At 38.4% G+C, this 26,663-nt stretch overlaps 1 protein-coding gene across 1 annotated transcript; it reads left to right on the top strand.

Moving 5' to 3' along the window:
• Positions 1 to 180: 180 nt before the first annotated feature.
• DLAT (dihydrolipoamide S-acetyltransferase) lies at positions 181 to 26,611 on the top strand. Its single transcript, XM_081154637.1, has 14 exons — positions 181 to 601; positions 1,046 to 1,147; positions 1,466 to 1,590; positions 1,753 to 1,903; positions 4,290 to 4,416; positions 6,691 to 6,878; positions 7,912 to 8,065; positions 14,029 to 14,096; positions 14,940 to 15,032; positions 15,609 to 15,716; positions 17,571 to 17,686; positions 20,754 to 20,916; positions 24,420 to 24,556; positions 25,156 to 26,611. The coding sequence occupies exons 1-14, from the start codon at positions 323 to 325 to the stop codon at positions 25,283 to 25,285; spliced, it is 1,941 nt and encodes a 646-aa protein (XP_081010763.1). The 5' UTR covers positions 181 to 322; the 3' UTR covers positions 25,286 to 26,611.
• Positions 26,612 to 26,663: the final 52 nt, after the last annotated feature.

Below are 26,663 nucleotides of genomic sequence, written 5' to 3'. Positions count from 1 at the left end.
CTCGGACCCCACCACCTTCCGCTCCTCCCAGCGTCTTCTTTCTCCCGATCCGGCGCCAGCGTTGGCTCGGCTCCACGCTCCCGCCCCCGTGGCCCCAAAGTCACCGCCCTTACCCACTGCGGACCACCCTCTCCCACGGGTCCCGGGAGGAAGGGCGTGGGTTGCTCACAGTTCTGCTGTGGAGGGGGGCGGGGCGGGTCTTGGGAGCCCGTTTTACGACAGCGTGCGGCTGCGCGGCTCGGCTGACGGCAGCGCCGCACTGCTCTTGGAGAGGTCACTCGGGAGACGGCGTTGGTCTGGGGGTGTCGGGGTCGGTGGTACGATGTGGCGCGTTTGTGCGCGACGGGCCCAGAATGCGGCTCCCCGGGCAGGACTCGGGGCTCGGTGGGCCGCCTTGCGGGAGGAGCCGGGAGTGCCGCGCGCGACCCCGCGGGGTAGTCCAGCCCCGGCTCGTTGCCGCAGCGCGACCGCTGGAGATTGTGGAGTCCCGGCAGCCTGCGGCTGGCGCCGGGGCGCGTGGGCCACTCCGCGGAGTCGCTTCCTGCTGCAGCTTTTGGGAACGCCTGGCCGCCGCTGTTACAGCCTCCCCCCGCATCAGAAGGTGAGCCCCAGACCTGCCCTTCGCGGGACCCCGTTGCCCTTCAGAGTCGACTTCTTGGCCTTGGATCTTCCCTCAGAGGCCTCAGGGGTCCCCCGCCCCTATCCCAGTATATGTCACTGACCTTTTCCAACACCCAGCTTTGCTCTAACTCTTGGGCTTCCTTCTCCTGCTCTGCTCCATTGAAAGAGCTCCAAACCTGGGGCTCCGTGAGGGTGTCTGCTGTATGTGCTCCGTTAGACCAGCAGGACCTGGAGCAGGAAGCTTGCCACTGGAGAGAGCCTGGTGGCAGGAACTCCCCTTTATATCCCCATGTGCCCAGTGTCCAGCTTGCGGCGAGACTCAGACTCTTTGCATCAGATTAAATTGAATGGTATGAAACATTAAACCAGACTGAGAATTGAGTAGGCCCTTTAACATTTAGTGTTTCTCGTTTTTCTCCTCCAGGTTCCATTACCCTCCCTCTCCCCCACAATGCAGGCAGGCACCATAGCCCGATGGGAGAAAAAGGAAGGGGAAAAAATCAGTGAGGGCGAACTAATTGCAGAGGTAAGTTGTTTTAAAATTTGGAAATAAGTTAGAAGGGACTGAGTTAGTTAAACTGAGCGTTAACTTTCTGGGTGGATAGTTATTTCTTCTGCTTAAGAAAATTAGATGTTTATCACAACTTGATAGTAGAGAAGCTTGGTTAGATGAGTTGTCAGCAGCCAGGCAAATTGAATTTTTGGCTAAGGTTTTAAGAGTAATTCCTTCTTTCACATCTGTGATAGAGGCTATATCTTCACGTGAACCGTGTAATTCTAAACACAAGCTAATAATCTTCATACTTGGCAGCACAAACCTAAGCTCCTACTTTTGTGTTAAAAGGTTGAAACTGATAAAGCCACTGTGGGATTTGAAAGCATGGAGGAGTGTTACATGGCAAAGATACTTGTTGCTGAAGGCACCAGAGATGTTCCAGTTGGATCAATCATCTGTATCACAGTTGAGAAGTGAGTAGTGCCCTGGTAATTTTTGGAATTTAGGTGATTAGTAGAGTACGTTAACCCAGAATTGAGAAATTAGGAATTAAAGGCTCCTAAGACTCCTTCTGTAGGAGCTAAATCTGCTTTACAACCCCCCCCTTATACTTATGCATTCTTTCTCTTCCTTAGACCTGAGGATGTTGAGGCCTTTAAAAATTATACATTGGATTCGGCAGCACCCACCCCACAAGCAGCCCCAGCACCAACCCCTGCTGCCACTTCTTCGCCACCTACACCTTCTGCTCAGGCTCCTGGTAGTTCATATCCCACTCACATGCAGGTGAGGCTCAGCCTCTGGGTGTTTACTCTAGAAAGTTTATTATTTATTCATTAGCTTTCATAAATGGTTATCACATTCTGGAAACTGACATTAAATATTGCTACCTCTTTGTCATCTGAAAGTAAATAGAAATTTAAACATGAAAATTGATAACTTTTATCCATAGTTGTTATTTCCAGGTGTGCTAACTTGGAGTTACTTTAACCTTTCTCAGCCACAATGTAGTAGCAGGGTAATGCTTGGCATTTTTTATTCAAGACATTATAGATTTTGAGGATGGTTTATACTTATATCTGTTTCCTGTATAAATACTTTTTAATAGGCCTCAAGTGCTGTCTATTGAATGAAAGTCCTCAATTGGTGTTTTCCTTTGAAATGTCGTATTCTAAGAGACGGTGAAGTAGTCCAGTGAAGTAGTCCAGTAGTATTAATAAAAGAAAACTGACAGTAAAGAATAGACAGATCATAGCATTGCAACAAAGCTGAAAGCAACAATCAATTGGTTCTTTTAACTAAGTTTCTAAGGAACTAAATCAATTTAGTAGATATTAGGGTAATCCCATATGTATTTTGTGTTCCAGATACTGGAAATAGGTAAAAACCAGCTGTCCCTTTTCTAAAGGATTAAGACTAGAACATTTCCTTCGCTTAGTTTATTTGTAGAATTTTTAGGGTAGGAATCTTTTTTTTTTTTTTTTGGACATAATGTTCTGCTCTGTGATCTGTTATTAATAGTCACTCATGATGAAGTTTTGCGTGGTGTTCAGTTCACACATTTATTTCACCTTGTTCAGGAAATTCTGTCTCGCTACATAAGTCTTAATTTCTCTCCGTTTTATGTCTGTGGCGTTAATGTGCAACTGTTAGGATTATGTCTTTAAGGTATTGTATAGAGATTATCAGCTCCACTAATTTTTTTTAGTGAGGGTTTTTTGTTATTAAAATTATTGGGGTAACAATGGTTAATAACATTATATAAATTTCAGGTGTTACAACCTTATACTATAACACCTGTACTCTGTTATATCCTCACTATTTGAAGTCTAGTCTTGTTCTGTCATCTTGTATTTGACTCCCTTTACTTTCTTCAGCCTCTCCCATCCCCCTACCCCTTTGGTAACCACCATTCTGTTGTATCTGTGAGTTTGTTTTTGTTTGTTTGTTTTTGTTTATATCCCACATATGAGCAAAATCATATGGTTCTTGTGCTTTTCTATCTGACTTATTTCACTTAGCACAATGCTCTCAAGATCCGTTCATGTTATCACAAATGGTAGTATTTCATCTTTTTTATGGCTAAATAGTATTCCGTTGTATATATGTACCACATTGTCTTTATTTCAGCTCCACTAATGATAAGAAGTAGATGAAGATGACAAATTCTGAACAAGAAAAACATTTAAAAATTTTCCAATTAGAATTCTAAGTTTTGTTTTACCTTTTCTCCCACCTTCCTGAGACATCAATTGAAATGATTTTTCTCTCAGCATAATCCTGTTAATTAGTCACAAAGGACTAAAAAGACAGCAAACAAAACCCATAATCAAATAAGCATCCAAATTCAGTGGACACACAGCCTTATAAATAGGAAAGCAATTTTTAATTTAGATCAGCCGACCTGGTGTTTAGATTTAATTGAGGTGGAAGTGACTATTGTAAAGAACAGTTCTTTTTTTTTAATCCTCACCTAAGGATATGTATTTTGTGGGTTTTTTTATTTTATTTTATTGATTTTTAGAAAGAGAGGAGAGAGAAAAACATCAATGTGAGAGAAACACTGATTGGTTGCCTCCCATACATGCCCCAATTGGGGATCAAACCCACAGCCTAGCTAGGTGCTCTGACCGGGAATTGAACCCGCAGCCTTTTGGTGTACAGGATGATGCTCCAATCAACTGAGCTACCCAGCCAGGGCAAGAACAGTTCTTAATATTAGTTATTTTTATCTTGGAAAGATATCTGGGAAGTTTGGGAGAAATGTGGTTTCCTCTGAGTGAAAAGATAGGTGCTAATACAGAGTACAGCAAAATTGTCTGGACTAAAGATCATTCCGTGAAAATGAAAAATTCTACCTTAAAGTGTTAAAAAAAAAAGTTGAAAAGAGGCCCTTTGCTTAGATATTGAGGAGTTTATTTTGACTGTTAAAAGCTCATTGCTTTTAACTTCGGCGGGTGGTTAGAGTATTACTGATAGGATAAAGCTTGAGATTTGAAGGATATTTCAACTGATGAGACAATGTTGAGCACTAAGCTTTTGCTATTAAGGGGTTATTAGGCAGATGGGGGTTTGGATTGTCATAGTCACTATCACTATAAAACTAAGCTTGCCTGAATGCTATTGTGTCCAAGGCTTTCTAGTATTAAGTAATAATTGTTTGTTTCTACAGGTGGTTCTTCCTGCCCTCTCTCCCACCATGACCATGGGCACAGTTCAGAGATGGGAAAAAAAAGTGGGTGAGAAGCTAAGTGAAGGAGACTTACTGGCAGAGATAGAGACTGACAAGGCCACTATAGGTGAGATTTCTTCAGCTCTTAATGGTTGAGACACTGAGTTTTCCAGTGAGGGAAGAGGATTGCCGTCCTATCCTATAATGAGTGAGTGATAACATGAAACATTTTAATTCTTGGGATTAATTTCCTGGAACAGGATATTTCATAACAAAAATATGCATCATCAGATTTGTCAGTTTTATACTACACTTTCATTGAATCAGGAATATGTCAACTTAGAGATTATTTTTAAGCCACAGTTTGCTTTTTAGTGTTGCATTACTGAGAAGCTATGTCAGAACTTTGTTCTCTAAAGTGGGCAAGGGAAAAAAAAGAGGAAATAAGAGAAAGTAACTTCCAAGGCAGGAAATACCAAAGAATTTAAGATGACTTTGAGGGAAAACTGAAGCCAGGACTTAGATTGTTTTCATAGTTTGAGAATGACTGACAATATATATACATTTGTTCAGATACTATATTTGCATATATTTTTTCTATTCATTTTTATGCTCAGAGCAAAACCCACATAGATAATCATATACTTCTGATATTATTTATAGATACTTGTAGATATATTTCTTTCCTGTCCAGTCACCAAAGATGTGGTGGTGGTTTTCAGACTGTTCTGAAATCATGAAATCATTGGTTTCAAACCCCATGATTCCTTGATGGTATCTTGGAGCACAGGAGGACTCTACTGGGCCCTGTTCCCCTCCCTCACTTCCACCAGGGCAGCTCCTTATCTTTTTGCATATTGTGCTTCCCCCCCATAGATTTTATTAGAAGAAAGGATTATATTTGTTAAAAAGAGAGAAACACCAGTATCGACTTTGAATACCAGTGTTGCTTTAGACTCTACAGTGTAGAGGCTGGTATTCTAGAAACTTTAATCACTAGAGAAATATTACCTTGAGTAACTCTTTAAACTCTGTTGTGGCCTTGGAGTCCTTTATTTTCTTTTTAAAAATATCTGTTATTAGATATTATTTCTTAAATGGGAAATGGAAGAATTCCCAAAGCTGTGTTCGTCAGCGAGAGGCACAACACTAAAGAAAGCCAAGATCCAGAAAGCAACAGTTGTCTTCTGCAGTGGCTTTAGTTTTTACTTTGTGACCCTTCATGGGTTTTTTCCCCCTCTCAACTATAAGAGAACATTTATTTATAAAACCACGGAGCTAGAAGAAGTAATTCCTAGAAGAAATGGGCTTAGGAAATAAATTATTTAGGTAAAGGAAGGGCCCTTGGAGTTTGGGAGTGAGGAAGCTAATGGTAATGCGCCTGCGGGGGAGGGAGAGTAAGGGAAAGAGAAACAGAAAGGTGCTGGTGCAGGTGTGCTCCCAGGAGGGAGTGCACTGGGTCCTCAGCCCTAGTGGATTTAAGGGTGGAGATTTTAGGGGAGGTCTCAGGGGAAGATCTTAATAGAATATTCAGCAGTTTTCCAGGTGTGTCCTTTTTGGGTTGTGGTCTCCACTGGTTGATTGGTTGGCACCAGTGCAGGGGTCTTTATTTAATGCATCTGGTTCTAAGGTCAGCCTTGGCTGGTTTTGTTGCTTTTCTGGGCCTGGAGCTGAAATACAACTGAGGCCTAGATGATATCTCTAGGGAGGAAAGGTCAGGGGGTACAAACTGATTGACTAGTGATACGCTAGGGGAGGAAAGGCCACCCTGGGACCAAGTTCCCACCCTACAATTGTTGGCAACCCTTCCTGTTTGAGTTCTTTGTAAGAAAAGCAGCAGCTGAATAAAATGTCTATTAATACTGTATTACTTTACATTGAAATATTTGATGTAATACCAATACCAATATAACCTCTTTGAAAAACTCCAAAGATGCTTGTAGTAGGCATGTAATCCCACATCACTGTCAAGCCTAGTAGTTCCCTTTATTTAATACCCATATGGTTCTGATCTGTACCAGTACAACTAATGCCATCTTAGAGCCTTGTGGGTCTGCCTAGGAGCTGCCCTTGGAGACGTTTTTAGGAAAATGTTTAGCACTAACCACTCTCTGTAATCTCATAATTTTATTTAATAGATATTTATTTAGTGTTTACTTTGTACCAGTTACTTTTTCTGTATACTTGAAAAATATTAATTCATTTAATTTTCATTACGTCCTATGAAGTAGTACTATTATCTCTGTTTTGTAGGTAAAGAGGCTGAGACACAAAAGCTAAATAGCTTGAAAAAGGTTATATAGCTCTTTTGAAGGAGAACATTTTACTTCAAACTGTGCTTCAAATTTGGAGGGGTAGTGGAATCCTCTAAGTTCCATAATAGTTTGTCTTTCTTTTTAAGGTTTTGAAGTCCAAGAAGAAGGCTACCTGGCAAAAATCCTGGTCCCAGAAGGCACAAGAGATGTCCCTCTAGGAACACCACTCTGTATCATTGTAGAAAAAGAGGCAGATATACCAGCATTTGCTGACTATAGGCCAAGTGAAGTAACTGATTTAAAACCACAAGCACCGCCACCTACCCCTCCCCCGGTAGGTATGCTTCCAGAACTGAGGGAACTCTTATTTATTCCTTTCTAAATTTAGGGATTAGATTAGATGATATCTTAGAGTCCTTCTAGCTCTACGATTCTATGAATGAGAAAGGAGATAGCCAACATTTGTGGAGACCTGCAGGGGGTGTGGCACTACACCATTCACCTAATGGTCAATAATTTGATCCTTGTAGCTTTCCTTTTTTTCCTGCTGTCTTGAGTCGTGCTGAGAACAAAGCTGAGGTGACATGTTCCTTTTCTGCTTTACATGTTGATATGCATATGGAAGGTAATGCTTTGTTCTCCATTTTCTATAGAATTTATTCTGTAATATTTGTCACTGTCAACCCTCTTGGTAGTCACATTATAGTGGGTCAGGCTTATATTTATAATACATTGGAACTTTGACATAACGTGGCTTAGTATGCATAGAATTTAGTCTGACACTATATACTATACACTGTATGCTATATACCTGTAATGTGAGCTTGTATGAACGCCAAACTTTGATAAAACTGTAACAAGGCTTCTGCAGATGCCAGAATAATGATTGTGTAGAGTAGGTACATATTTCTGACTTCCATACATTCATGGGGAGCTGACAAATAGTAGTTTTGGTTTGTTTCTTAAAAGTACTTTCAACATGGAAACCTTCCAGCATAATTTATTATTTTGAAATTAGGTTAAAAACGAAAACCATGTTGATGATGTAAGAGAATGAAAATAAAGAAGCAGCAGGAGAGTAAAGTGAAGAAAGGCTGTAAGGATATATATACTGGTTAGTGGCATTAAATTCCATGCCTGTCTGCTATGGAGTAAGATAACTTGACTTTGTTCTATCTTTGACATAAAGTATTGCTGTTATTCATAGAGCTATATTATGTTGGTTAAGTAGAGAAACTGCATTATGATCTTTGGAAAAAAGATGAAAGTTACTCAATTGAAATAGCTTTGACTTAAAATGTGAACTGTTGATCTTTCAGACCAATCTTTGCAGTGGTGAATTAACGATTTGTAACTTTTCTATAAAGGTGACCCCTGTTCCTCCAACTCCCCAACCTGTAGCCCCTACACCGTCAGCCACCCGCCCAGCTACTCCTGCTGGACCAAAGGGAAGGTTGTTTGTTAGCCCTCTTGCAAAGAAATTGGCAGCAGAGAAGGGGATTGACCTTACACAAGTAAAAGGTAAGTCTTTCTGTGGAATGGAGTTGTAAAGCTAAACTTTGGTTGAGCTTCTTCCTTAAGACCAGCAAGTACAACTACATATAGTCATCTGGGATGGTGGGGAGAAGACTGAGGGAGGGAATCTCTCATTGCCACCACAGGTTTGGGAAACTTAATTGTGCTTTACTTAGTCTAAGGTTTACCTATATAATTTAGATAGCTTTTTTTTTGTTTTTGTTTTTTTGATAGCTTTTTTCATTATCTGTGCATGGGAACTGTTTAATTGTTGGTAAAAATGTAATGTACTTAGTCAGCAACGTTGGGTTGTAGGACTTGGTTATATAAGAAGAAGAAACCTCCATTGGTGCTAGGCAGACTGAATGTAGCAATACACAAACACAACATGAAGTTTGGATCATTAGAAATGATTTAAAATAATAAAAGTCATGTAAAACTGAAGTAAAGCTTCCAAAAGGCAAAGGAAAATGTTTTACTCATCTTTTTCTCCCCAAAGAAAAAGTATAGCTTAGTGTTAAGAGGGATCTGGCTTTATCATTTTCTGTAATATGTTCTTTGGTGAATTACTTAACTTGTATATTTCTTTATATGAATTACTTAATCCATTTGTTTTTACACCTATGAAATTGAGATAATAGTGTACATTAAAACAGATGACATGCTTAGAACAGTATCTAGAATATATAAGTACTCAAAACATACTCATTTTGTTCATATTGTTGTTATTGCCTAGCATTTAAATTAATGTTTTTAAACTAAAATTAAGCTAAAGTTTAATGTAAGATAATTAAGATTTTTGCTGGGAAAAGAGGGAGAAAATACCATTTCTGGAACATGGTTTGATGGCTAGTACTATGTGATAATCATTTAATACCACATTTAACTTGTGTAACACTTTTTGAAGTAAGAATTATTCCCTATTTGTTTGCATAAGAAAATAGACTCTTAAGGGAGCTACCTTTCTGTTAGGTAGTAAAGTTACAATTTGAATCTAGAGTTATTTAATTCTAAAGCCTGAATTCTTTCTGTGCTGCCTTCTGTTTTGATGTTCTGCCTTCCTTAATTACTTGAGAAAATAATAGTTATTTTCCCAGTTACCCAGCTGTGGGCACACAGTGCTGGTTATCATGTTTGCATTCTATTGTTCTGTGGTTAGAAGGCAAGCCAATCTCCAAAGATACAAGAATAAGTTTTCTGGACCTCAGAGGATTCTTATAATATTGGAAGACCTGTTTTTCCACCTTAATGTATATAACTAGTATATTGCCATTCTTTATAGGTGATTAGAGTCAGGGACAACAGTGTAAGTTGGAATAAATTTTAAGAGGAGGAGGGACTGGGTTAATAATTATATCTGAAGAATTTAGACAAGTAAAGAGGGATCATATGTTAGGTATTTAGCAACACTGGCTCCCTTACTAAGGATATAAGTGAAAACATCCCAGTATTGTTATTATGGAGTTAGAGTTAGGTGATTCATTTATTATTATTTAAACAAACACTGAGTATTGTCTGTGCATCTAACATTTGCTCATAAGACAGGATTTCAATTTCAGGTGGTTATATTACCAACAATAAAGAATTATATGAGTAGAAAGGGAGTATAGCATAGTAGTTAAGAGTGTGGATTCTGAAGCTGGAATGCTTTGGTTTGAACCCCATCTCTGCCATACACTAGCTGTGTGACCTTTTGTGTCTTAGTTTATTTGTTTGTATATGAAAATAATACCTTTCAGGTTGTGAGGATTAAATAAGTTAATAAACGGTATCTGCACATAGAAAGCATATATAGGTATTAGCTATAATAATAATATTGTTATTAAATAAGGTGATTTAAATGCTAACAAGGAAACCAGGTGATTTATTAGTGAGTGACAGGGTCAATATATGTGCAGTTATGACTGCTTTTAGACAGGGTGGTTGGGGAAGATCTTTCTGATGAGGTGACATTTGATCTGACCTGGAAGGTGAGTCAGCTATGAGCCAGCCATGTGAAAAATTGAGGAAGGAGTATTTTGGCAGAGAGATCAGTAGTACACAGTCTGAAAGTGGAAAAGATTTGGCATGTTTGAGAACATAAAAGTGACCCATGTTAATGGAGTATATTGAGTAAAGGGTCTAATGGTATGAGATGAAGTTGGAGGAAACACAGGTGAGAAAATAAAGGACTTTACAGCTTATGGTAGAATTTGAATTTTATTTCAAGTACAAGAGGAAGTCACTGAAAGATGAAAACAAACTGACATTTTAAAAGGATCATTTTGGCTGCTCTTTGAAAATGGATTAAATGACAGCCAAGGCACCTGTTAAGATGTCATTTCTGGAACTGATGGTGGTAGCTTAGACTATGGCGGTGAGAGTGGAAATGGAAAGAAATGGGCAGTTTCAAGATACATTTTTTACGTAGAATGAGCAGAACTTACTCCAGGATTGGATATGGGGACCGGACAACAGTAGTTTTAAAAGAAATGTGTGGTGGAAGCCAGTCTGGATAGGTTGAAAAGTAAGAAGTGGAGATAAGATAGCATTGTGGATAACTCATTCAAGAAGCTTTGCTATGAAGGAAGGCATAGAAATAGAGGCGTAGCTGTGGGAGGACATGGTCTCAAGAGAGGGCTTTTGAAAACAAGTGATAGGAGAACGGGTGTAGTATAGACCCATTTCTCAGCTGTGACACTAATGACGTTTTTGACCAGATAATTCTTTGTTGGGTGGGGGGGGGGTGTCCTGTGCATTATAGGATATTCAGCAATGTCCTTAGCTTCTACCCACTACATGTTAGTAGCATCCCCCACTTGTGACAACCATAATATCTTCAGACACTGTCACATGTTGGGGGAAGGCAGAATCACGTCAGTTACGCACCAGTAATAGAAATGGATAAATTGATAATGCAGAAAGGGAGAAAGGACAGAATATTTGACAAGGCTCAAAGTTTTTGAGAATGTAAGAGGTGATGGGATTGGCCTTTGATAGGGATTGGACACCTTTTATCTGTTTTTATAGAAGAGGAGAATATGGCGTGGGATCATAGGTTTGGTGATGGAGGATGAGTAGAGCACCTTTGTGGTTGCTGAAGTGAGGGCATCAGCTGGAGAATGAGTGTGAGGAGGTTTGAGGTTAGAGTGTGTAATGTTCTGAGAGACTGGGAAAGTAAATTCAAGGAAACCATAATTCCAGTGCAGTTTTGTGTGTCTATTTTAGGTTTGTGGTTCTGAATTTATAGTACAGTCAGTCAGCTAGATGTATACTCCCCCTCCCCCCTCTCCCGAAACATTAAGCAACTCTGGCATTGAGAAGGCAGACGTTTTGGAGTTTGATCAGGGAGTGATTATAACAGTGACCCATAGAGTGTGAGCTGGGTAAGGAGAAACTGAAGACAAGAGGAGATGATGGATGATGAGAACAGGAATCAGTGGAGTGAAGGTCTTGATGAGGTTGAATACATTTTACAGTAGGGGGAGGGATTTAGAATAAGTGAGCTGAGAGGATCAGTGATTGTGCGGTGTTTTCTGACATCAGATGTGTTTTTTTCCACACCAACAGCTGGGTATTCAACAATTTAATCCTGTCTTGACACTATCCAGAGTTAGATCAGACTCCATAGGATTAAAGGCTGAGTCTCATGATACTGCTCCTATGTCAGATGCCAGCTGCAAATCCTGGGACCACCATACTTCTGACCCACTGGTTATAAATCAGGAGTTCCTAAGGCTCCACCCCCACCCCAGGTTCAGTAATGTACTAGAACGATTCACAGAGCTCAGGAAAGCATTTTACCTACTATTACCATTTTATAATGAAAGGTACAACTCAGGAAGAGTCAAATAGAAGAGATGCACAGGACAAGGTATGGGGTGGGGGGGTGCAGAGTTTCCACACCCTCTCTGGGAATACTACCCTCCCAGCACATTGTTGCATTACTCACTAACCTAGAAACTCTCCAAATATTGTTATTCAAGAGTTTTGTGTAGTTTTAATTTATTGGAAAGAGGGAGAGAGACATTGATTTGTTGTTCCACCTATTTTTTGCATTTATGGGTTGCTTTTCCTGTATGTGCCCTGGGTGGGGACTGAACCCACAACCTTGGCATATGGGATGGTGCTCTAACCAACTGAGCTACTCAGCTAGGGCTCAGTTATTTTTATTTTTATAGGGGTTTTAGTAAGAAGGCATGGTTGATTAAATCATCGGCCATTGGTTGCTGGGCTCAATCTCCAGTCCCCTGCCCCTCCCTAGAGGGATAAATTATTTAGCAAATTTAACCAAAATGTAATCATTTGGGGAGAAACTTATACATCCTCAATCCTTATGTTCAGAGTTTGATTTGTCTCAAAGCTACCCATATTATGCTTTATATTTTTTTGATGCAAAACACTTTTACATCACTATCCCATTTTAAAAAATTATTTTTTTCAATTGTAGTTGACATACAACATTATATTAGTTTTTGGTGTTCAGCATAGTGATTAGACATTTATATACCTTACAAAATGATCACCCTGATAAGTCTAGTACCCATCTGACATCATACGTAGTTATTATAATATTATTGATGGTATACCCTATGCTGTGCATTACATCCCTAGGACTGTTTTTATAACTGGCAGTTTTATCACTATCCCATTTTATCCTGTGAACAGGAGCTGCTATCATAATCTCTGTCCTACAGATGAGACTGAAGATCAGATGAGATTAAGTGACTGTAGTTTATCTGTTCAGTTTGTTTGACAACAACTCTGTATTTTTTATCCAACCTTGTATTCTTCCCTTTACCATATTGCTTTATGATGGCCTGTTGTGCCTTCTTGGGGAGATAGGCAAAAGAATTTAACTCCTAACAGTTGGGAAATTCTTGTGGGTGGCTGAAGGTTAGCATAGGCAAGGTGGTACTGCAGCTTTCCTCCTTTGGAGGGGTTGCAGTGTCCAGATCACCTTGGTTGTAAGGGGAGGTTATGGTTTCTGTCTTTTATAAAGGAGGGGAATCTAATAGGGGTACTGCTACCTCTGTTCTAGAGCTCCCGGTGAGGATAAACACAATCCTAGCCAACTCAATTTTCATAATGAAGGAAAGGAGTTGGGACGAACTTCATACAACGAGAATCCTTTTAAAAGTCTGCCTTGGGGGAAGATGAATCAATTTGACCAATTTTTTTCTAGAAGTGGGCCAGTGTAAAAGGTATTTTAATAACTAAATTCTGAATCTCCTTAGAATTAAGGTTCAGGATTATCTACTACTTGGGTCTGAACCTAAAGAGGTTCTGAATGGGAGGAGGAAGGAAATTGAAAATAAAGTTAAGCTCTATTAAGAGAACTTAGATCTTTCCTCATGTGTGACATTACACCTGTTTCCTTCAGAGTCTGCAACACAGGCCAGTTTAGAGCCTGGGCTATGGTGAGAATGCTGTGAAAACTGGAGCCCACATAGTGAACGAATGGTCCAAAGATCAGATCACTGTGACTTAGAGTTATTCTACTGCCTTATTTACCTGAAACAGTTTTTACCATAACTGCTGACTCTGTACAAAGGAAGTTCTTTATGATCACGTTAATCTAGAACCGAAATGAGATTGATTTCAGGGTTCAGAAAGGGTTTTCTTCAGCTAAGCAGGAGGAGGCACCTAGACTTCCCTTTGGAGGTATAAATTGTACTCAGCATTACCCTTATGATGATATTTCCCGATTTGAAAGTAAAGAAAAAGTAAAGTACAACTTAATAGAGGAACACTTGCTATAGTTAAAAAGAAAATAACCACTGCAGATCAGACGAGCACTCTGAATTAAAATTAATAATTGACAAAAGCTGGTATTTTTAGGGAGAACGTTAGGAGCAGGATTAAGGCTGTGATGCCTTCAGTCTTTGGTTGAGAACCCTTAGGAACTTGCACTCAGAATCACAGTGTTGGGCTTCTTGAAGAACCAGCAGTTCCCCAAGGAGTGATTGATATTTATGTATCTCTTCCAGGAACAGGACCAGAAGGCAGAATCATCAAGAAGGACATCGATTCTTTTGTGCCTACTAAAGCTGCTCCTGTGAGTTATACATTGGCTTTATTTTTTTCTAATTTGTCCCTTGCAAAGTGCTTTGTTCAGCCTATTAGACCCTTTCATACATTATTTATGAATGAAATAGCTTATCCAGAACTGTGTTTTCTTTTGTCTAAGGTCACTGCTAACAGTATATGGATATGAATGTGATGTCATTCATCTACAAAAGCAAAGATGAGACACTACATTGACATGCATTCCAAATTGGGTTTTTTTGAATAGTGATACTAAGTTTTTTCTAACACATCCTCTTTTTTTCATTCAGGCCGTATTTTTAAAAGCATGCTTGCAAATTGGTTAATTAGGGTTTTGAGTTTTATGTGGTTAATTCCCACAGGGATTAAATTCACACAGCCAATTTCTGTTTAATTGGTTAAGGTGCTAAGATAGTCAGCTAAAGTAAGGAAAATGATTTAGTTACTTAGATGTTTGCTTTAAAATGAAAGATTTGTTACTGTTTTTTACCCCAGGAAAATGAATTACCTTGTTTATATTTCTTACTTAGTTCTTTCAATTTAAGAATGTTTTGATTGCTTTCCTTGAAGATAACTTTGCAAAAACAAAATTATTCTGACATTAAACTAATCATTAAACATACTCTGGTTGAAAGAACAGTGACACTTAAAACATAATTACAGAATTCTAAGTATAAAAATTGAAAACAAAACTCTTAAGCACATCCAAATCTGAGTCCCTTTTCTCCCTTGGGATTGAAATAGCTATTCTTTAATTTTTATTTTGTCATCTGTACAAGAGTCACTAGTAACTTCCCAATTGCTTATGCTAGGTTTAGCCATAGTTACTAAGAGCTTTTTAACTTTCCCACAGGCTCCAGCAGCTGCTGTGCCGCCCCCAGGTCCAGGAGTGGCACCAGTTCCTACAGGTGTCTTCACAGATATCCCAATCAGCAACATTCGTCGGGTAAGAGTATTATGATAAATATGGACCTAAAGCTGGTGGGGGCACCTTTATTGCATCCATAGTTTGAAACAGAGACTTTTTTAGTTGGCAATCTTAGATGATTGGTTTAAGAGATGTTTGGTTTGGCCAGTTACATGCTTGGGATAAAAAAACACTGCACTCTGATTAAATACTGTTAGAAGGGGCTCAGGTATGGTGCAGTCCTCCATCTTCCAAATCTAATCGTGCTTTTGAGGTAAACATCGCCAGGGAGCAGGATAAAGAGGCAAACAGAACCTTGAATTAGGTAAAGTATCTTCTCAAATCAAGATAATTGACTTTTTGCCTGGCCGGGCATGGCTCAGCGGTTGAGCATTGACCTAGGATCCAGAAGATGGCATTTCGATTCCTGGTCAGGGCACATTCCCAGGTTGTGGGCTCGATCCCCAATCGGGTGTGTAGGAGGCAGCTGATCAATGACGACTCATCGTTGATGATTCTCTCTCTCTCCCTTCTTCTCTCTGAAATTAATAAAGATATATATATTTTTTAAAAAATGAAAAAAAGATAATTGACTTTTGATGTCTTTGGTTTCAGGTTATTGCGCAGCGGTTAATGCAATCTAAGCAAACCATACCTCATTATTACCTTTCTATCGATGTCAATATGGGAGAAGTTTTGTTGGTACGGAAAGAACTTAATAAGGTAAAAGGTCTGGAAATTCCAACTATAAGTTCTAAAAATCTTGTTTTTCCCCCACTAAACATTGGCATTTTTGCCCATTTTTTTTGTAACAGTATGCCAGTTGATGATGGAAAATGGTTGTCACCTTAATTTTAACTTGCAAAAAGTGTCTTGGAGAATTTTTGTTTTTCTAACCCTTGATTAAAACCTGTCATTTAAAGTTGGCTTTGCCATGGATCCATTTTAGCTAACAGACTCACTATGGTTCTGTGAGACTACTGAGTCCTTTGATAGGTAAGATACAGTGTGTTTATTTTGTGTTTATAGTTAAGTACCAAACACTTACATAATGTTTAGCATAAGGCACTTTGGGGGAACACAGCATAAGGCATAGTTCTCCATGAGTATAATCTAATTAAGGAGATAATGCATGTGAAAAAAGGAGGCAATTTTTATTAAAGTAAAAATACTCATTTGTAGGTCAGGCTCTTAATGTCCCTTGTCTGCTAGATTACATTAAGTGTTACAGGAGTTCAGAGAATGGGGAGAACAGTGAAAGCAGTTGGGGAATTTAGAATGGTGTAGGAAAAACTGGTTGAACCGTGGAGAATAGGAAGCATTTGGATTGGTAAAAAAGTTGAATAAAGCTCATCCTATGATGGTGTATTATAAAGGCAAAGTACTTTCAAAAAGGGAAATAAGCGCTGGCCCAGGTAGCTCAGTTGGTTATAGAGTGTCCTGATTACGCCAAGGTTGTAGGTTTGATCCTGGGTTAGGGTACATACAAGTCTTTCGCCACTGAAGTATGAGGATGATTATAGAGTTTTTATAGATCTGTTTTATCATCTGGAAATGACCTTCTATTTCTAGTTGAATGTTTTTATCATGAAGGGATATTGAATTTTGTCAAATGCTTTTCTGTGTCTCTTGGTCTTGTGGTTTTGTCTTATATTCTATTAAGACATTATTACATTACTTGATTTTTAGATGTTATTGCAACCTTGCATTCATGGGACAAATCCAATTTTGTCATGGTGAATAATACTTTTTATATATTGCTAGAATTTTTTTTTTGAGGAGTTTTGTATCTATAGAAGAGATATTTATTGATCTGTAGGTTTTTTATTTTTAAAAATTTTTTAATTGTGATATCTTGGTCTGCTTTTGGTACCAGCTAATACTGGCCTCATGGAATGAGTGGGGAACTCTTCCTTCCTCTTCTGTATTTTTTGGAGAAGTTTGTAAAGAACTGATATTAATTCTTTATAAATGTTTGGTATAATTCACCAGTGAAGCTACCTAGGTCTGGGCTTTTCTGTGTGGGTAGTTTTTTAATTACCACTTGACTTTCTTTAGTAATTATATCTCTATTCAGAGGTTCTCTTCCTTTTTTATTTCATTTTGGTAGTTTGTGTATATTTCTAGGAATTTGTTCATTTCATCTAGGCTATCTAATTTGTTGGCATATGGTTGTTCATAATAGTACCTATAATCCTTTTTATTTCTGTAAGGTGGGTGGTAATGTCCCCTACTTCATTTCAGGTTTTAGGAATTTGAATCTTTTTCTTTGTCATCCTACGTAAACATTTGTTGTTCTATTGATTTTTCAAAGAACCAATGTTTGGTTTTGAGATAAGTGAAAATGAAGACACAGCATTCCATAACTTACGGGATGCAGCTAAAGCAGTGCTTAGCAATAAATATATAGGTGTTTACACCTACATTGAAAAGACAGAAGAACCAACTTTTGGTGTCATTTCATCCCTTTTACTGTAGGACATTCGTGTGTCCCTCCTGTCCCCTTTCTCAAAATTATATAGTTTCAGTATTTAGGAAGAGAATTTAAGAAACTATAATGGTTTCTTGTCTTTGCAGATGTTAGAAGGGAAAAGCAAAATTTCTGTCAATGACTTCCTCATAAAAGCTTCAGCTTTGGCCTGTTTAAAAGTTCCTGAAGCAAATTCTTCTTGGCTGGACACAGTTATAAGACAGTAAGTATAACACTGCTGGGGAAGGTGTACATCCGTCAGCAGTTTTCTTGTGTTACCTAATGCGTAACTAGGAGTATAGGGTAAGAAGAAATGGAATACAGAGGGGCAGTGACTACCATAGGCAAACAGTTTGAAAACAGCATAGAACTATTAATGAGACAGTGCTGAGTTTACTTTAGTAAAGACTACAGATTCTTTGTGTGAGCTCAGCAAAGGGAGATAAGTGTATAGATATGTACAGTTAAGTTGATACTTTTACAGAGCAAGGTTGATACGGTTTTTGTACACTAGTTCTGAACTTTGGGGGGGGCGCAATTTGAAAACAAACTATTAACATTATGGTGATGTGCCAATAGCATGGTGGCTCAGTGTCTTTCACATACTGTCTTATTTAATCCTGTCACCACTTATGAGTGAGTTAGGTGCTTCACTCCCATTTTCTAGACAAAGAAACTGAGGCTCAGGGAATTAAATAGCTTTCCCTGAGTTAATATGTTAATAGCAGAACTGTGATTGGAACCAGGATTTCTACTTCTAAGCCTAGGCTTTTTCTAATATGTAGGCTTTTTAATATTATTATTATTAATTTAATTTTTATTAAAATAATAGTATATATGTTAAAATATTGTTGCATGGCTTACAGTGACCTGCCTAGCCTTTATTATGAAGTCTACTCCCAAGAGGCAAACACAACTTTCAAACTATTATTTTTTCTGGTATTTACCTTCATATTTCTAAATAACTTTTTTCTGTTGCCTTTTATGGATTTTTTTCAGTACTTTTACTTTGTTGAATGACTTCCTATTAAAAAAGATTAAGATTTAGCGTTACTGTACTCTCCCTAAAAACACCCACCCACCCATCATCCTATATAGCACAAATTTTGGATCAGTACTCAGTGTTAATACTTTTATGCTTATGAATATATTGTTTATGACTAAGACATGTAGTATGTCATAAATACTAACCTAACTGCTTTTAATGATTGCCTAAGAGAGGGTTAGTTTTCTGTGTACTCATCATGAATTCTTTCTGAAACTCTCCAAAAGAACTTTAAACCATTTCTTAGTCGCAAACATATCAGGTAATCTACTGATTCTAACTTTTTCCTTGGTCACAACCCTCTGGAGAACATCTGAGGGTTTTACTATTCCTATACACTATTCTAGTTTCCTGGGGCTACCATTACAAATTAATACCAAATTGGTGGCTTAAAACAAAAATTTATTTTCTGAGTTCTGAAGACCAAAAGTCTGAAATCAAGGAGTTGGCAGGGGTCTACTTCTTCCACAGGCTTTAGGGGAGAATCTGTTCTTGCTTTTTCCAGTTCTGGTGGCTCCAGGCATTCCTTGGCTTGTGGCTGCATAACTCTTACCTCTGGCTCCATCTTCATGTGGTCTTCTCTGTGTCTTCTGTCTCTTACAAGGACAGTTGGCATTGGATTTAGGGCCCACCCAGATAATCCAGGATGATATGATCTCAAGATCCTAATTATACCTGCAATGACCTTTTTACTAAATAGGTCACATTGGTAGATTCCAGGGTCAAGACACAGACGTATCTTTGAGAGGGCTATTATGAACATACGTGTACAATTTGTGTTGACATGTTTTCATTTCTCTTTGGTAGATTCCTTGGAGTGGAATTGTTGGGTCATAGGGTAAATATATATGTAACCGTTAGAGAATATCTGAAGGAAACACTACTTAGATCAAAGAATTGAGGTTGCAGGGCAGTTTCCTCGGTATTGTTTATTAATTCTTACCAAATACCATTCATTCATTTGTTCATACAGCTATTCAATAAATATTTATTGAACATGAACTGTTTGCTAGATTTAGTTGTAAACAAGATAGGAAATACCATCCCTACTGTCTTAGAAGATTATAAACAAATAATATTGTAATAACAGTATAAATTAAGAAAGCAAACTAAGAAAGTGGTATTTGCTGTGTGATATCTTAGACAGAGCCCAGCTGTGGTAGCTTCCAAAGGTCACAAACTGTATTATTAGAGCGGGTCCCTTTGTTTGCAGATGGTGAAAGTCCACTACCTCTGGCCAGCTTGAGCACTTTGAAGGATTTGGGACCCTTAATCTTCTAAAGTTTGTGCCTAGAAAGAGCTGGAATTTTCCTTTATGTGAAGTTTTATCTTTTCTCGATGCCCAAGGATACTGCGGATATAATTCCGGAGTTAGGGAACTTAGTGGGGGAATCATTCTTTTCCACTCACCTGTAATTGAAACTTAGTGTTTCCTTCTGTTAAAAATGTAGAAAACAAATTAATGAGCTATTGATAGTACCTGTGCTGGTGACCAGTAAAAATCGGTTATTTTTATGTCACATTGTAGTTGTTGCAGGTGTCTTGAAATATTGTTTTGCTTATCACTGCTTTAAAATTATAGCCATTATTAGACCTTCTGCAAGATCTTAATGAGTTAATATAATAGCACATATATCACATTCTGTTTTTTGAATAATTAGATAACTAAATTTCAATATAGTTGTTTTATGGGGACTTATTTTACTTTCTGTGTTAAAAAAATATCTATTCTGAAATGAGACCCAAATGCAAAGACGCTCATGGCATGAAAAAGATTGGAATCTTATGTCTTGGGGCACTACCACCCTATATCTTGAACACTTCTGTTTCTCCCACAATGCAGTTGTTTCCCTTACTCTTTCTTTCATCTACTCCAGCTCTGCTTGCAGACTCAACTCTAGCCAATCCACTTCATCTCAGAATCCAAGGAGTTCTTTTTGTTTAATTCTTACTGAATGCTGAGCCGCCTTGTCCACCTACACCCATGTGTTAGTTTAGGCAGATGGGAAAGTTAGACAGTGCATGTGAAACCAACCTACTGACATATTTATCATTCATTTTTTAAAAGTACAAGTCAAGGGTGGGTGGGGGGTACAGCAGAATGTAAAAACCAGGAAAGATATCACTCTGGCTGAACACTAGCATAAACTAAAGTAAATACCAATATTCTTGCTTAACCTGACACATAAGCTCTTAATAAACTGTTGATAATCATTGAGATTTTTCTTTTTTTCTTTTTAAATAGAAATCATGTTGTTGATATCAGTGTTGCAGTCAGTACTCCTGCGGGACTCATCACACCTATTGTATTTAATGCTCATATAAAGGGACTGGAAACCATTGCTAATGATGTTGCTTCTTTAGCAACCAAAGCACGAGAGGGTAAACTACAGCCACATGAGTTCCAGGTAAAGTATTATTTATTTACCTTCTCAGTGTTAGAATTATGTTATTTTTAAGGTCAGCATTATATTTTTATTGCATTTTCCACCTTTTTATTCTGCCTTGTATTCTCACTGACACAAGGTCCTGAAAATAAAGAAAAATTGAGTAACCTGTCAAAGGCTGAAAACAATACACTTTCCAACTAGTGTACAAAATCCACACAACTGACTTTTGTTCATACTGTAATGATTGTATATTTTAACTAGAGAGTATTTCATTCAGGCCTTTCTTTTTTTTCCCTTTCGGCTTTAATGTTGTTATAATTAGCAAAGAGGAATTGTATGTATTTAAGGTACACAGATCGAAGTTTTGATATATACATACATTATGAAGTGATCACCACAATCAAGCTAATTAATATGTCTGTCATTTCATATACTTCCACTTTCTTTTTTTTATTATTATTATTTATTTACTTAAATTTATCTTTATTGTTGAAAGTATTACAGATATCCCCCTTTTTTTTCCCCGTTGATCTCCTCCGCCCCCCCGCCCCCCCCCCCCCCCCCGAGCCTTCACGACACTATTGTCTGTGTCCATGGGTTAAGCATATATACATATAAGTTCTTTGATTAATCTCTCTCTACCCACTCTCCCACTCCCCCACCCCCGCCTTCCCGCTGAGATTCATCAGTCTGCTCCATGCTTCTATGTCTCTGGATCTATTTTGTTCCTCAGTTTGTTTTGTTTATTAGATTCCACATACGGGTGAGATCATGTAAAACTGAATCAGGAAGAATCAGAAAACCTGAATAGGCCAATAGCAACTGATGAAGTCGAAGCAGCAATAAAAAACTCCCAGCAAACAAAAGCCCTGGTCCAGATGGCTTCACAGGGGAGCTTTCTAATTCTTTAAGTTGTAGGGTTAGATAGTTTACTAAAAATTTTTCTTGCTTTTTGAGGTAGGCCTGCAGTGCTATGAACTTCCCTCTTAGGACTGCTTTCTCTGTGTCCCATAGATTTTCTATTGTTATGTGTTCATTTTCATTTGTTCCCAGGAAGTTTTTGATTTTTTTCTTGATCTCATTGGTAACCCATTCATTGTTTAAATAACATGCTATTTAGCCTCCATGTGCTTGAATGTTTTTGAGTGTTTTTACTGTAGTTGATTTCTAATTTCATGCCCTTGTGATCTGATATGATTTCAATCTTCTTGAACTTGTAGAGACTTGTTTTGTGTCCTAACATGTGGTCTATCTTTGAGCATGACCCATGTGCACTTGAGAGGAATATATATTCTGCAGCTTTGGGGTGAAATGTTCTGTAAATGTCATTTAGATCCAATCCATCTGATCTAGTGTGCCATTTAGAGTCACTGTGTCTGTGTTGACTTTTTGTCTGGAAGATATATCCAGTGAAGTCAATGGGGTGTTAAAGTCCCTGACTATGACTGTATTTCTGTTGATCTCTCCCTTAAAGTCCTTAAAGTTATTATTGATAGGTCCTTATTGTCATTTTTAATTCTTTGTGCCTATATTTCTCTATTTTTTCTTATTACAGCAGTCCCTTTAACACTTCCTGCAATGCTACCTTGCTGGTGATAAACTCCTTTAGCCTTTTTTTATCTGGGAAGCTCCTTATTTCACCTTTTATTTTGAGTGATAGCCTTGCTGGATAGAGTAATCTTGGTTTCAGATCTTTGTTTTGTATTACCACAAATACTTCATGCCATTCCCTTCTGGCCTATAGAGTTTCTGATGAGAAGTCAGCTGACAGCCTTATGGGAACTGCTTTTTAGGTAACAGATTGCTTTTCTCTTGCTGCCTTTAATATTCTCTCTGTCTTGGACTTTTGGCGTTTTAATTATGATGTGTCTGGGCATGGGCCTCTTTGGATTCTTCTTGCTTGGGACTCTCTGTGCCTCCTGAACTTGTGTGACTTTTTCTTTGACCAGGTTAGGGAAGTTTCTGCCATTACTTCTTCAAACAGGTTCTCTAACCTTTGCTTACATTCAACCTCTTCTGGCACTCCTGTGATGTGACTATTTTGTTTCATGTCCCACAGCTGCCTTAGACTGTCCTCCTGTTTTTTAATTTTTTTTCTTTTTGGATCTCTGGTTGAGTGAATTTTTTCTACTCTGTCTTCTAATTCACTGATCCAATCCTACAGCTTCCTCTACTCTGCTTTTTATTCCTTCCAGTGTATTCTTTATTTCTACTGTCATTCTTAATTTCCTTCATAGTTTCCATATATTTTTTCATGCTGTTGAGCATCCTTACAATCAGTATTCTGAACTTTGTGTCCGATAGATTGCTTGTCTCCATTTCACTTAGCTCTTCATCTGGAGACGTCTCTTGTTCTTTCATTTGGGGCTTGTTTTTTTTGTCTCCCCATTTTGGCTGCCTATTTGGGTTTGTTTCTATGTATTAGGTAGACCTGCTAGGACTCTCACTCCTGTTGGAGGGTCTTTGGTACAGGCCAGTGTCAGACATTGTTTGTGACTGGCCTTGAGTACCCTGTTTGGAGCTATCAGCAACAACCCATGACTTGAAGTACCCTTTGTTGGGGCTGGGTGCGTTTGGACAGGATCATGATGCACATCAAAGTCTGCTTTTCCAAGGCCGGGGCCCAGAAGAAGATCAGGCAAAGACTCAAAGCCCTCTGTCTGCAGGCTGATTAATCTGATTCTCTTAATGAGCCTCAGGCTGTAGAAACTGCAAGGGGTAGGGAGAGAAGTTTTCCAGCAGGGTGGGGCAATTGCTTCCTCCTCAGGCAAAAGCTGCTTGGAAGGTAAATGTCTGCCTCTGCAGTATGGGTGAATGACTCGGCACAGGAATCCAGAGGGGTGCCCTCTGAGCTCTATCTCCAGAGCCCACAATCCTAGATTCTCCTCACACAGCTCCGGTCCACTCTGCCCTCCCTCTGCTAGAGCCAAAGGTGAGTGGCTGCGCACAAAACTGTGCATTGGCTCTTTAAGAGGGTGTCTGCATTCCCAACCGTCTTTCCCTGGCCGACAGAAACCCTGCTGCTTTTCACAGCCAGATGTTATGTGGGCACCTTTCTCAGTTCTGGTGCTCTTGGCTGGGAAGCCCAGCCTGAGGTTTAGGCCCCGGAGTCCTCAGTGGGAACCCCCGACAGCTGAGCTCTTCCTCTGGACCTTCAGCTGCTGCCTGTGGGAGCCTAGCCAGCCCTATCGTGTCCGCACGTCCTACCATTCTCTATGTGGTCTCCACTTTTCCTCCTTGGTTATGAGGGTGTTCTCCAGCTCGTCTTCAGTTGCAGTTGATTATTCAGGATGGTTTTTCTATATTTTAGTTCTAATTCCAGTTTGGTCCTGGGAGAGTGTCAGTGTAGCTTTCACTTAGTCTGCCGCCATCTTTAATTTCTCACATTCTTTTTATTTCATGGTAATTTAGAGGCTTTTCTTAAAAGATTATCTTAAGGTCTTTTTACAAAATGTCATTTTTTTCTGATTTATGTTGTCAGGCAGTTAACATGATATAATTTTAATTTTTTTCCCCTCTAGGGTGGCACTTTTACGATCTCCAATTTAGGAATGTTTGGAATTAAGAACTTCTCTGCTATTATTAACCCACCTCAGGCATGTATTTTGGCCATTGGGTCTTCGGAAGATAGACTTGTTCCAGCAGATAATGAAAAAGGGTAAGTGCCAAAATGCAGAGGGAGCTGTAAATTCATTTTCATTACATTATACCTATGTTCGAGTCTCAGTTTTAGAATTATTGGCATGGCATATTGGAACTTTAGGTAGAGTCAGACATAAGTGTAGAATGAAGTTTCTCAGGGCAGCAAGTCTTCTTATTTTGCTAAATGCAGATAATCTGCTTTGAGATGGGAAGCCTTATTTACTCTACGTAAATAAGGGGTCACCATGCTTTTTTCTTAAAGAGGCAGGTAGTAAATATTTTAAGTTTTGTTTTCATATGGTCTTTGTTGCAAATACTCTGCGACTGTAGTGTGAAAGCAACCATAGGTACTATGTAAATTAATTTCAGTAAACCTGTATTTGGTGGCATTTGGCCTGTGGGCTTTTAGTTTGCCTATCCATGCTCCAGATGGCTGTTTGGTCTGTTTCTTCAGGCTATTAATTTGGTCTGGAAGTATACAGGACATGAAGAATAGGTAGAAAATAATGTTACCAAGTTGGGACTGTAAGGTCGGAGTTGGCATTTGGGCTGGTTACTGGTTACAATCCAGTGTTTGCTTTTAGAATACCTAATAATGTTTTTATCTTTTTCTAGATTTGATGTGGCTAGCATGATGTCTGTTACACTCAGTTGTGATCATCGGGTTGTGGATGGAGCAGTTGGAGCCCAGTGGCTTGCTGAGTTTAGAAAGTACCTTGAAAAACCTATCACCATGTTGTTATAATTAACCCAAGAATTTCTACTCTCCTAGGTCACATTGGTTCATTCTTATCAAGATACAAATATGTTATTAAACAGGCGTTTCTTTTTATTTTAAAGCTAACCAGTTATTTTTTAGTCTGTCCAGTTAAGTTATTTGTAATGGTCATTGCTGAATTTTTTAAAATGCCAGTTATACCCAAATATTGTGCACATTTAGTAAATACCAGATTTTAAGCTGTGTACTCCTAGGCAAGGGACATGTGGCATAGCCCTTTGGTGAGAAGTACTTCCACTGGGAAATATAAAAGGTAGAATTGTGGTTCCCTATTGAGTCAGGTATATAAAAGTAACCTGGATGAAACCTTGAGATTTTGAAATTTAATTGCCTTAAATGTTTTCCTTATATTTGAGGAAAAGAGAAGTCAGGAAAATTTGTTCTCTTGGAGAAAAGGTTTGAATCGAAGCTTGATGTTGGAATTTAACCCTAATTAAAATTTTTCTCTTACATGATCTTGGTTTTATTATGGATGGGAAGAGTAGAGAACTTCAAGGAAAATAAGTGAAATTTTTAAAAGTCAACATTTTCTTAGATTTCTTCAGCCACTGTTCTTTGTTTATTTTTCTATGAATCCCATAATGGTTGTTTCCCCTTCCTGAGATGATAAAGAATATAAGCTAGCTGCTTGGCATAAATGAGAACTTGTGTGGGTATTTAAACAACTTAAATGTATAATTCTGAGCAGAGTTCTACAGTTACCTCCAAATAAAAGAATATGCTTATAGAATTTAACAGAGAAGTTGTAAAAGTAGAATTTTCCCTCCAGTATCAACTGGTAGTTACTTGCAAATGAACTTAATTACCAGAATTTACTCAAATAACTTTGTAAAACTGTATCTAGTAACAATGGAATAAGTGTACATATGTAAAGTATGGTTTCTAGCAAGATATGTGCCAAAGTGCATATGTATATCAACAAGTTTGATCTGAAAACGAGGGGGAGAGAGACATTGGTGAATATTAGTTTAGAATATTAAAAGATGATGACCAAAGCAAAATGGTCATTTCTACTTGGATAAAGTAAAAACTGTTAAATATGTATCAAAAATTGTCCTGTGTTTTCCCACCCCATTGTAGACTCATGTAAAATAAGAAAGCCCTAAAATCCTACTGGAGAGAAAAAAATTATTTAGATTGCATACTACCTTATCAGCCTAAATATTTTTTTCCAGTTTGCCTTTCTTTTGCTGAGCAGGGGCAGGGAAGGGGGGAGGGGTGATGAATTGGGAACATTATCACAATTCTAGGCTTTCTATTGAATTGATGTGCTGTAATAAATATTTGAAATTGTTTGACTATTCAAAATTAATCTGACAAGTGCTTCCTTGTATGTAATATGTGG

This window comes from Miniopterus schreibersii, assembly GCF_964146895.1.
Source record: "Miniopterus schreibersii genome assembly, chromosome: 12".
Classification (NCBI taxonomy): Eukaryota; Metazoa; Chordata; class Mammalia; order Chiroptera; family Miniopteridae; genus Miniopterus; species Miniopterus schreibersii.
Note: the sequence above shows the minus strand (reverse complement) of the source record. Positions and strands in the feature narration are given on the sequence as shown.

Coding starts and splice junctions, on each gene's coding strand:
- DLAT (XM_081154637.1), top strand. CDS start 323: ATGTGGCGCGTTTGTGCGCGACGGGCCCAGAATGCGGCTCCCCGGGCA. Junction 1,591..1,752: donor ATCTGTATCACAGTTGAGAA/GTGAGTAGTGCC, acceptor TCTCTTCCTTAG/ACCTGAGGATGTTGAGGCCT. Junction 4,417..6,690: donor GACTGACAAGGCCACTATAG/GTGAGATTTCTT, acceptor TTTCTTTTTAAG/GTTTTGAAGTCCAAGAAGAA.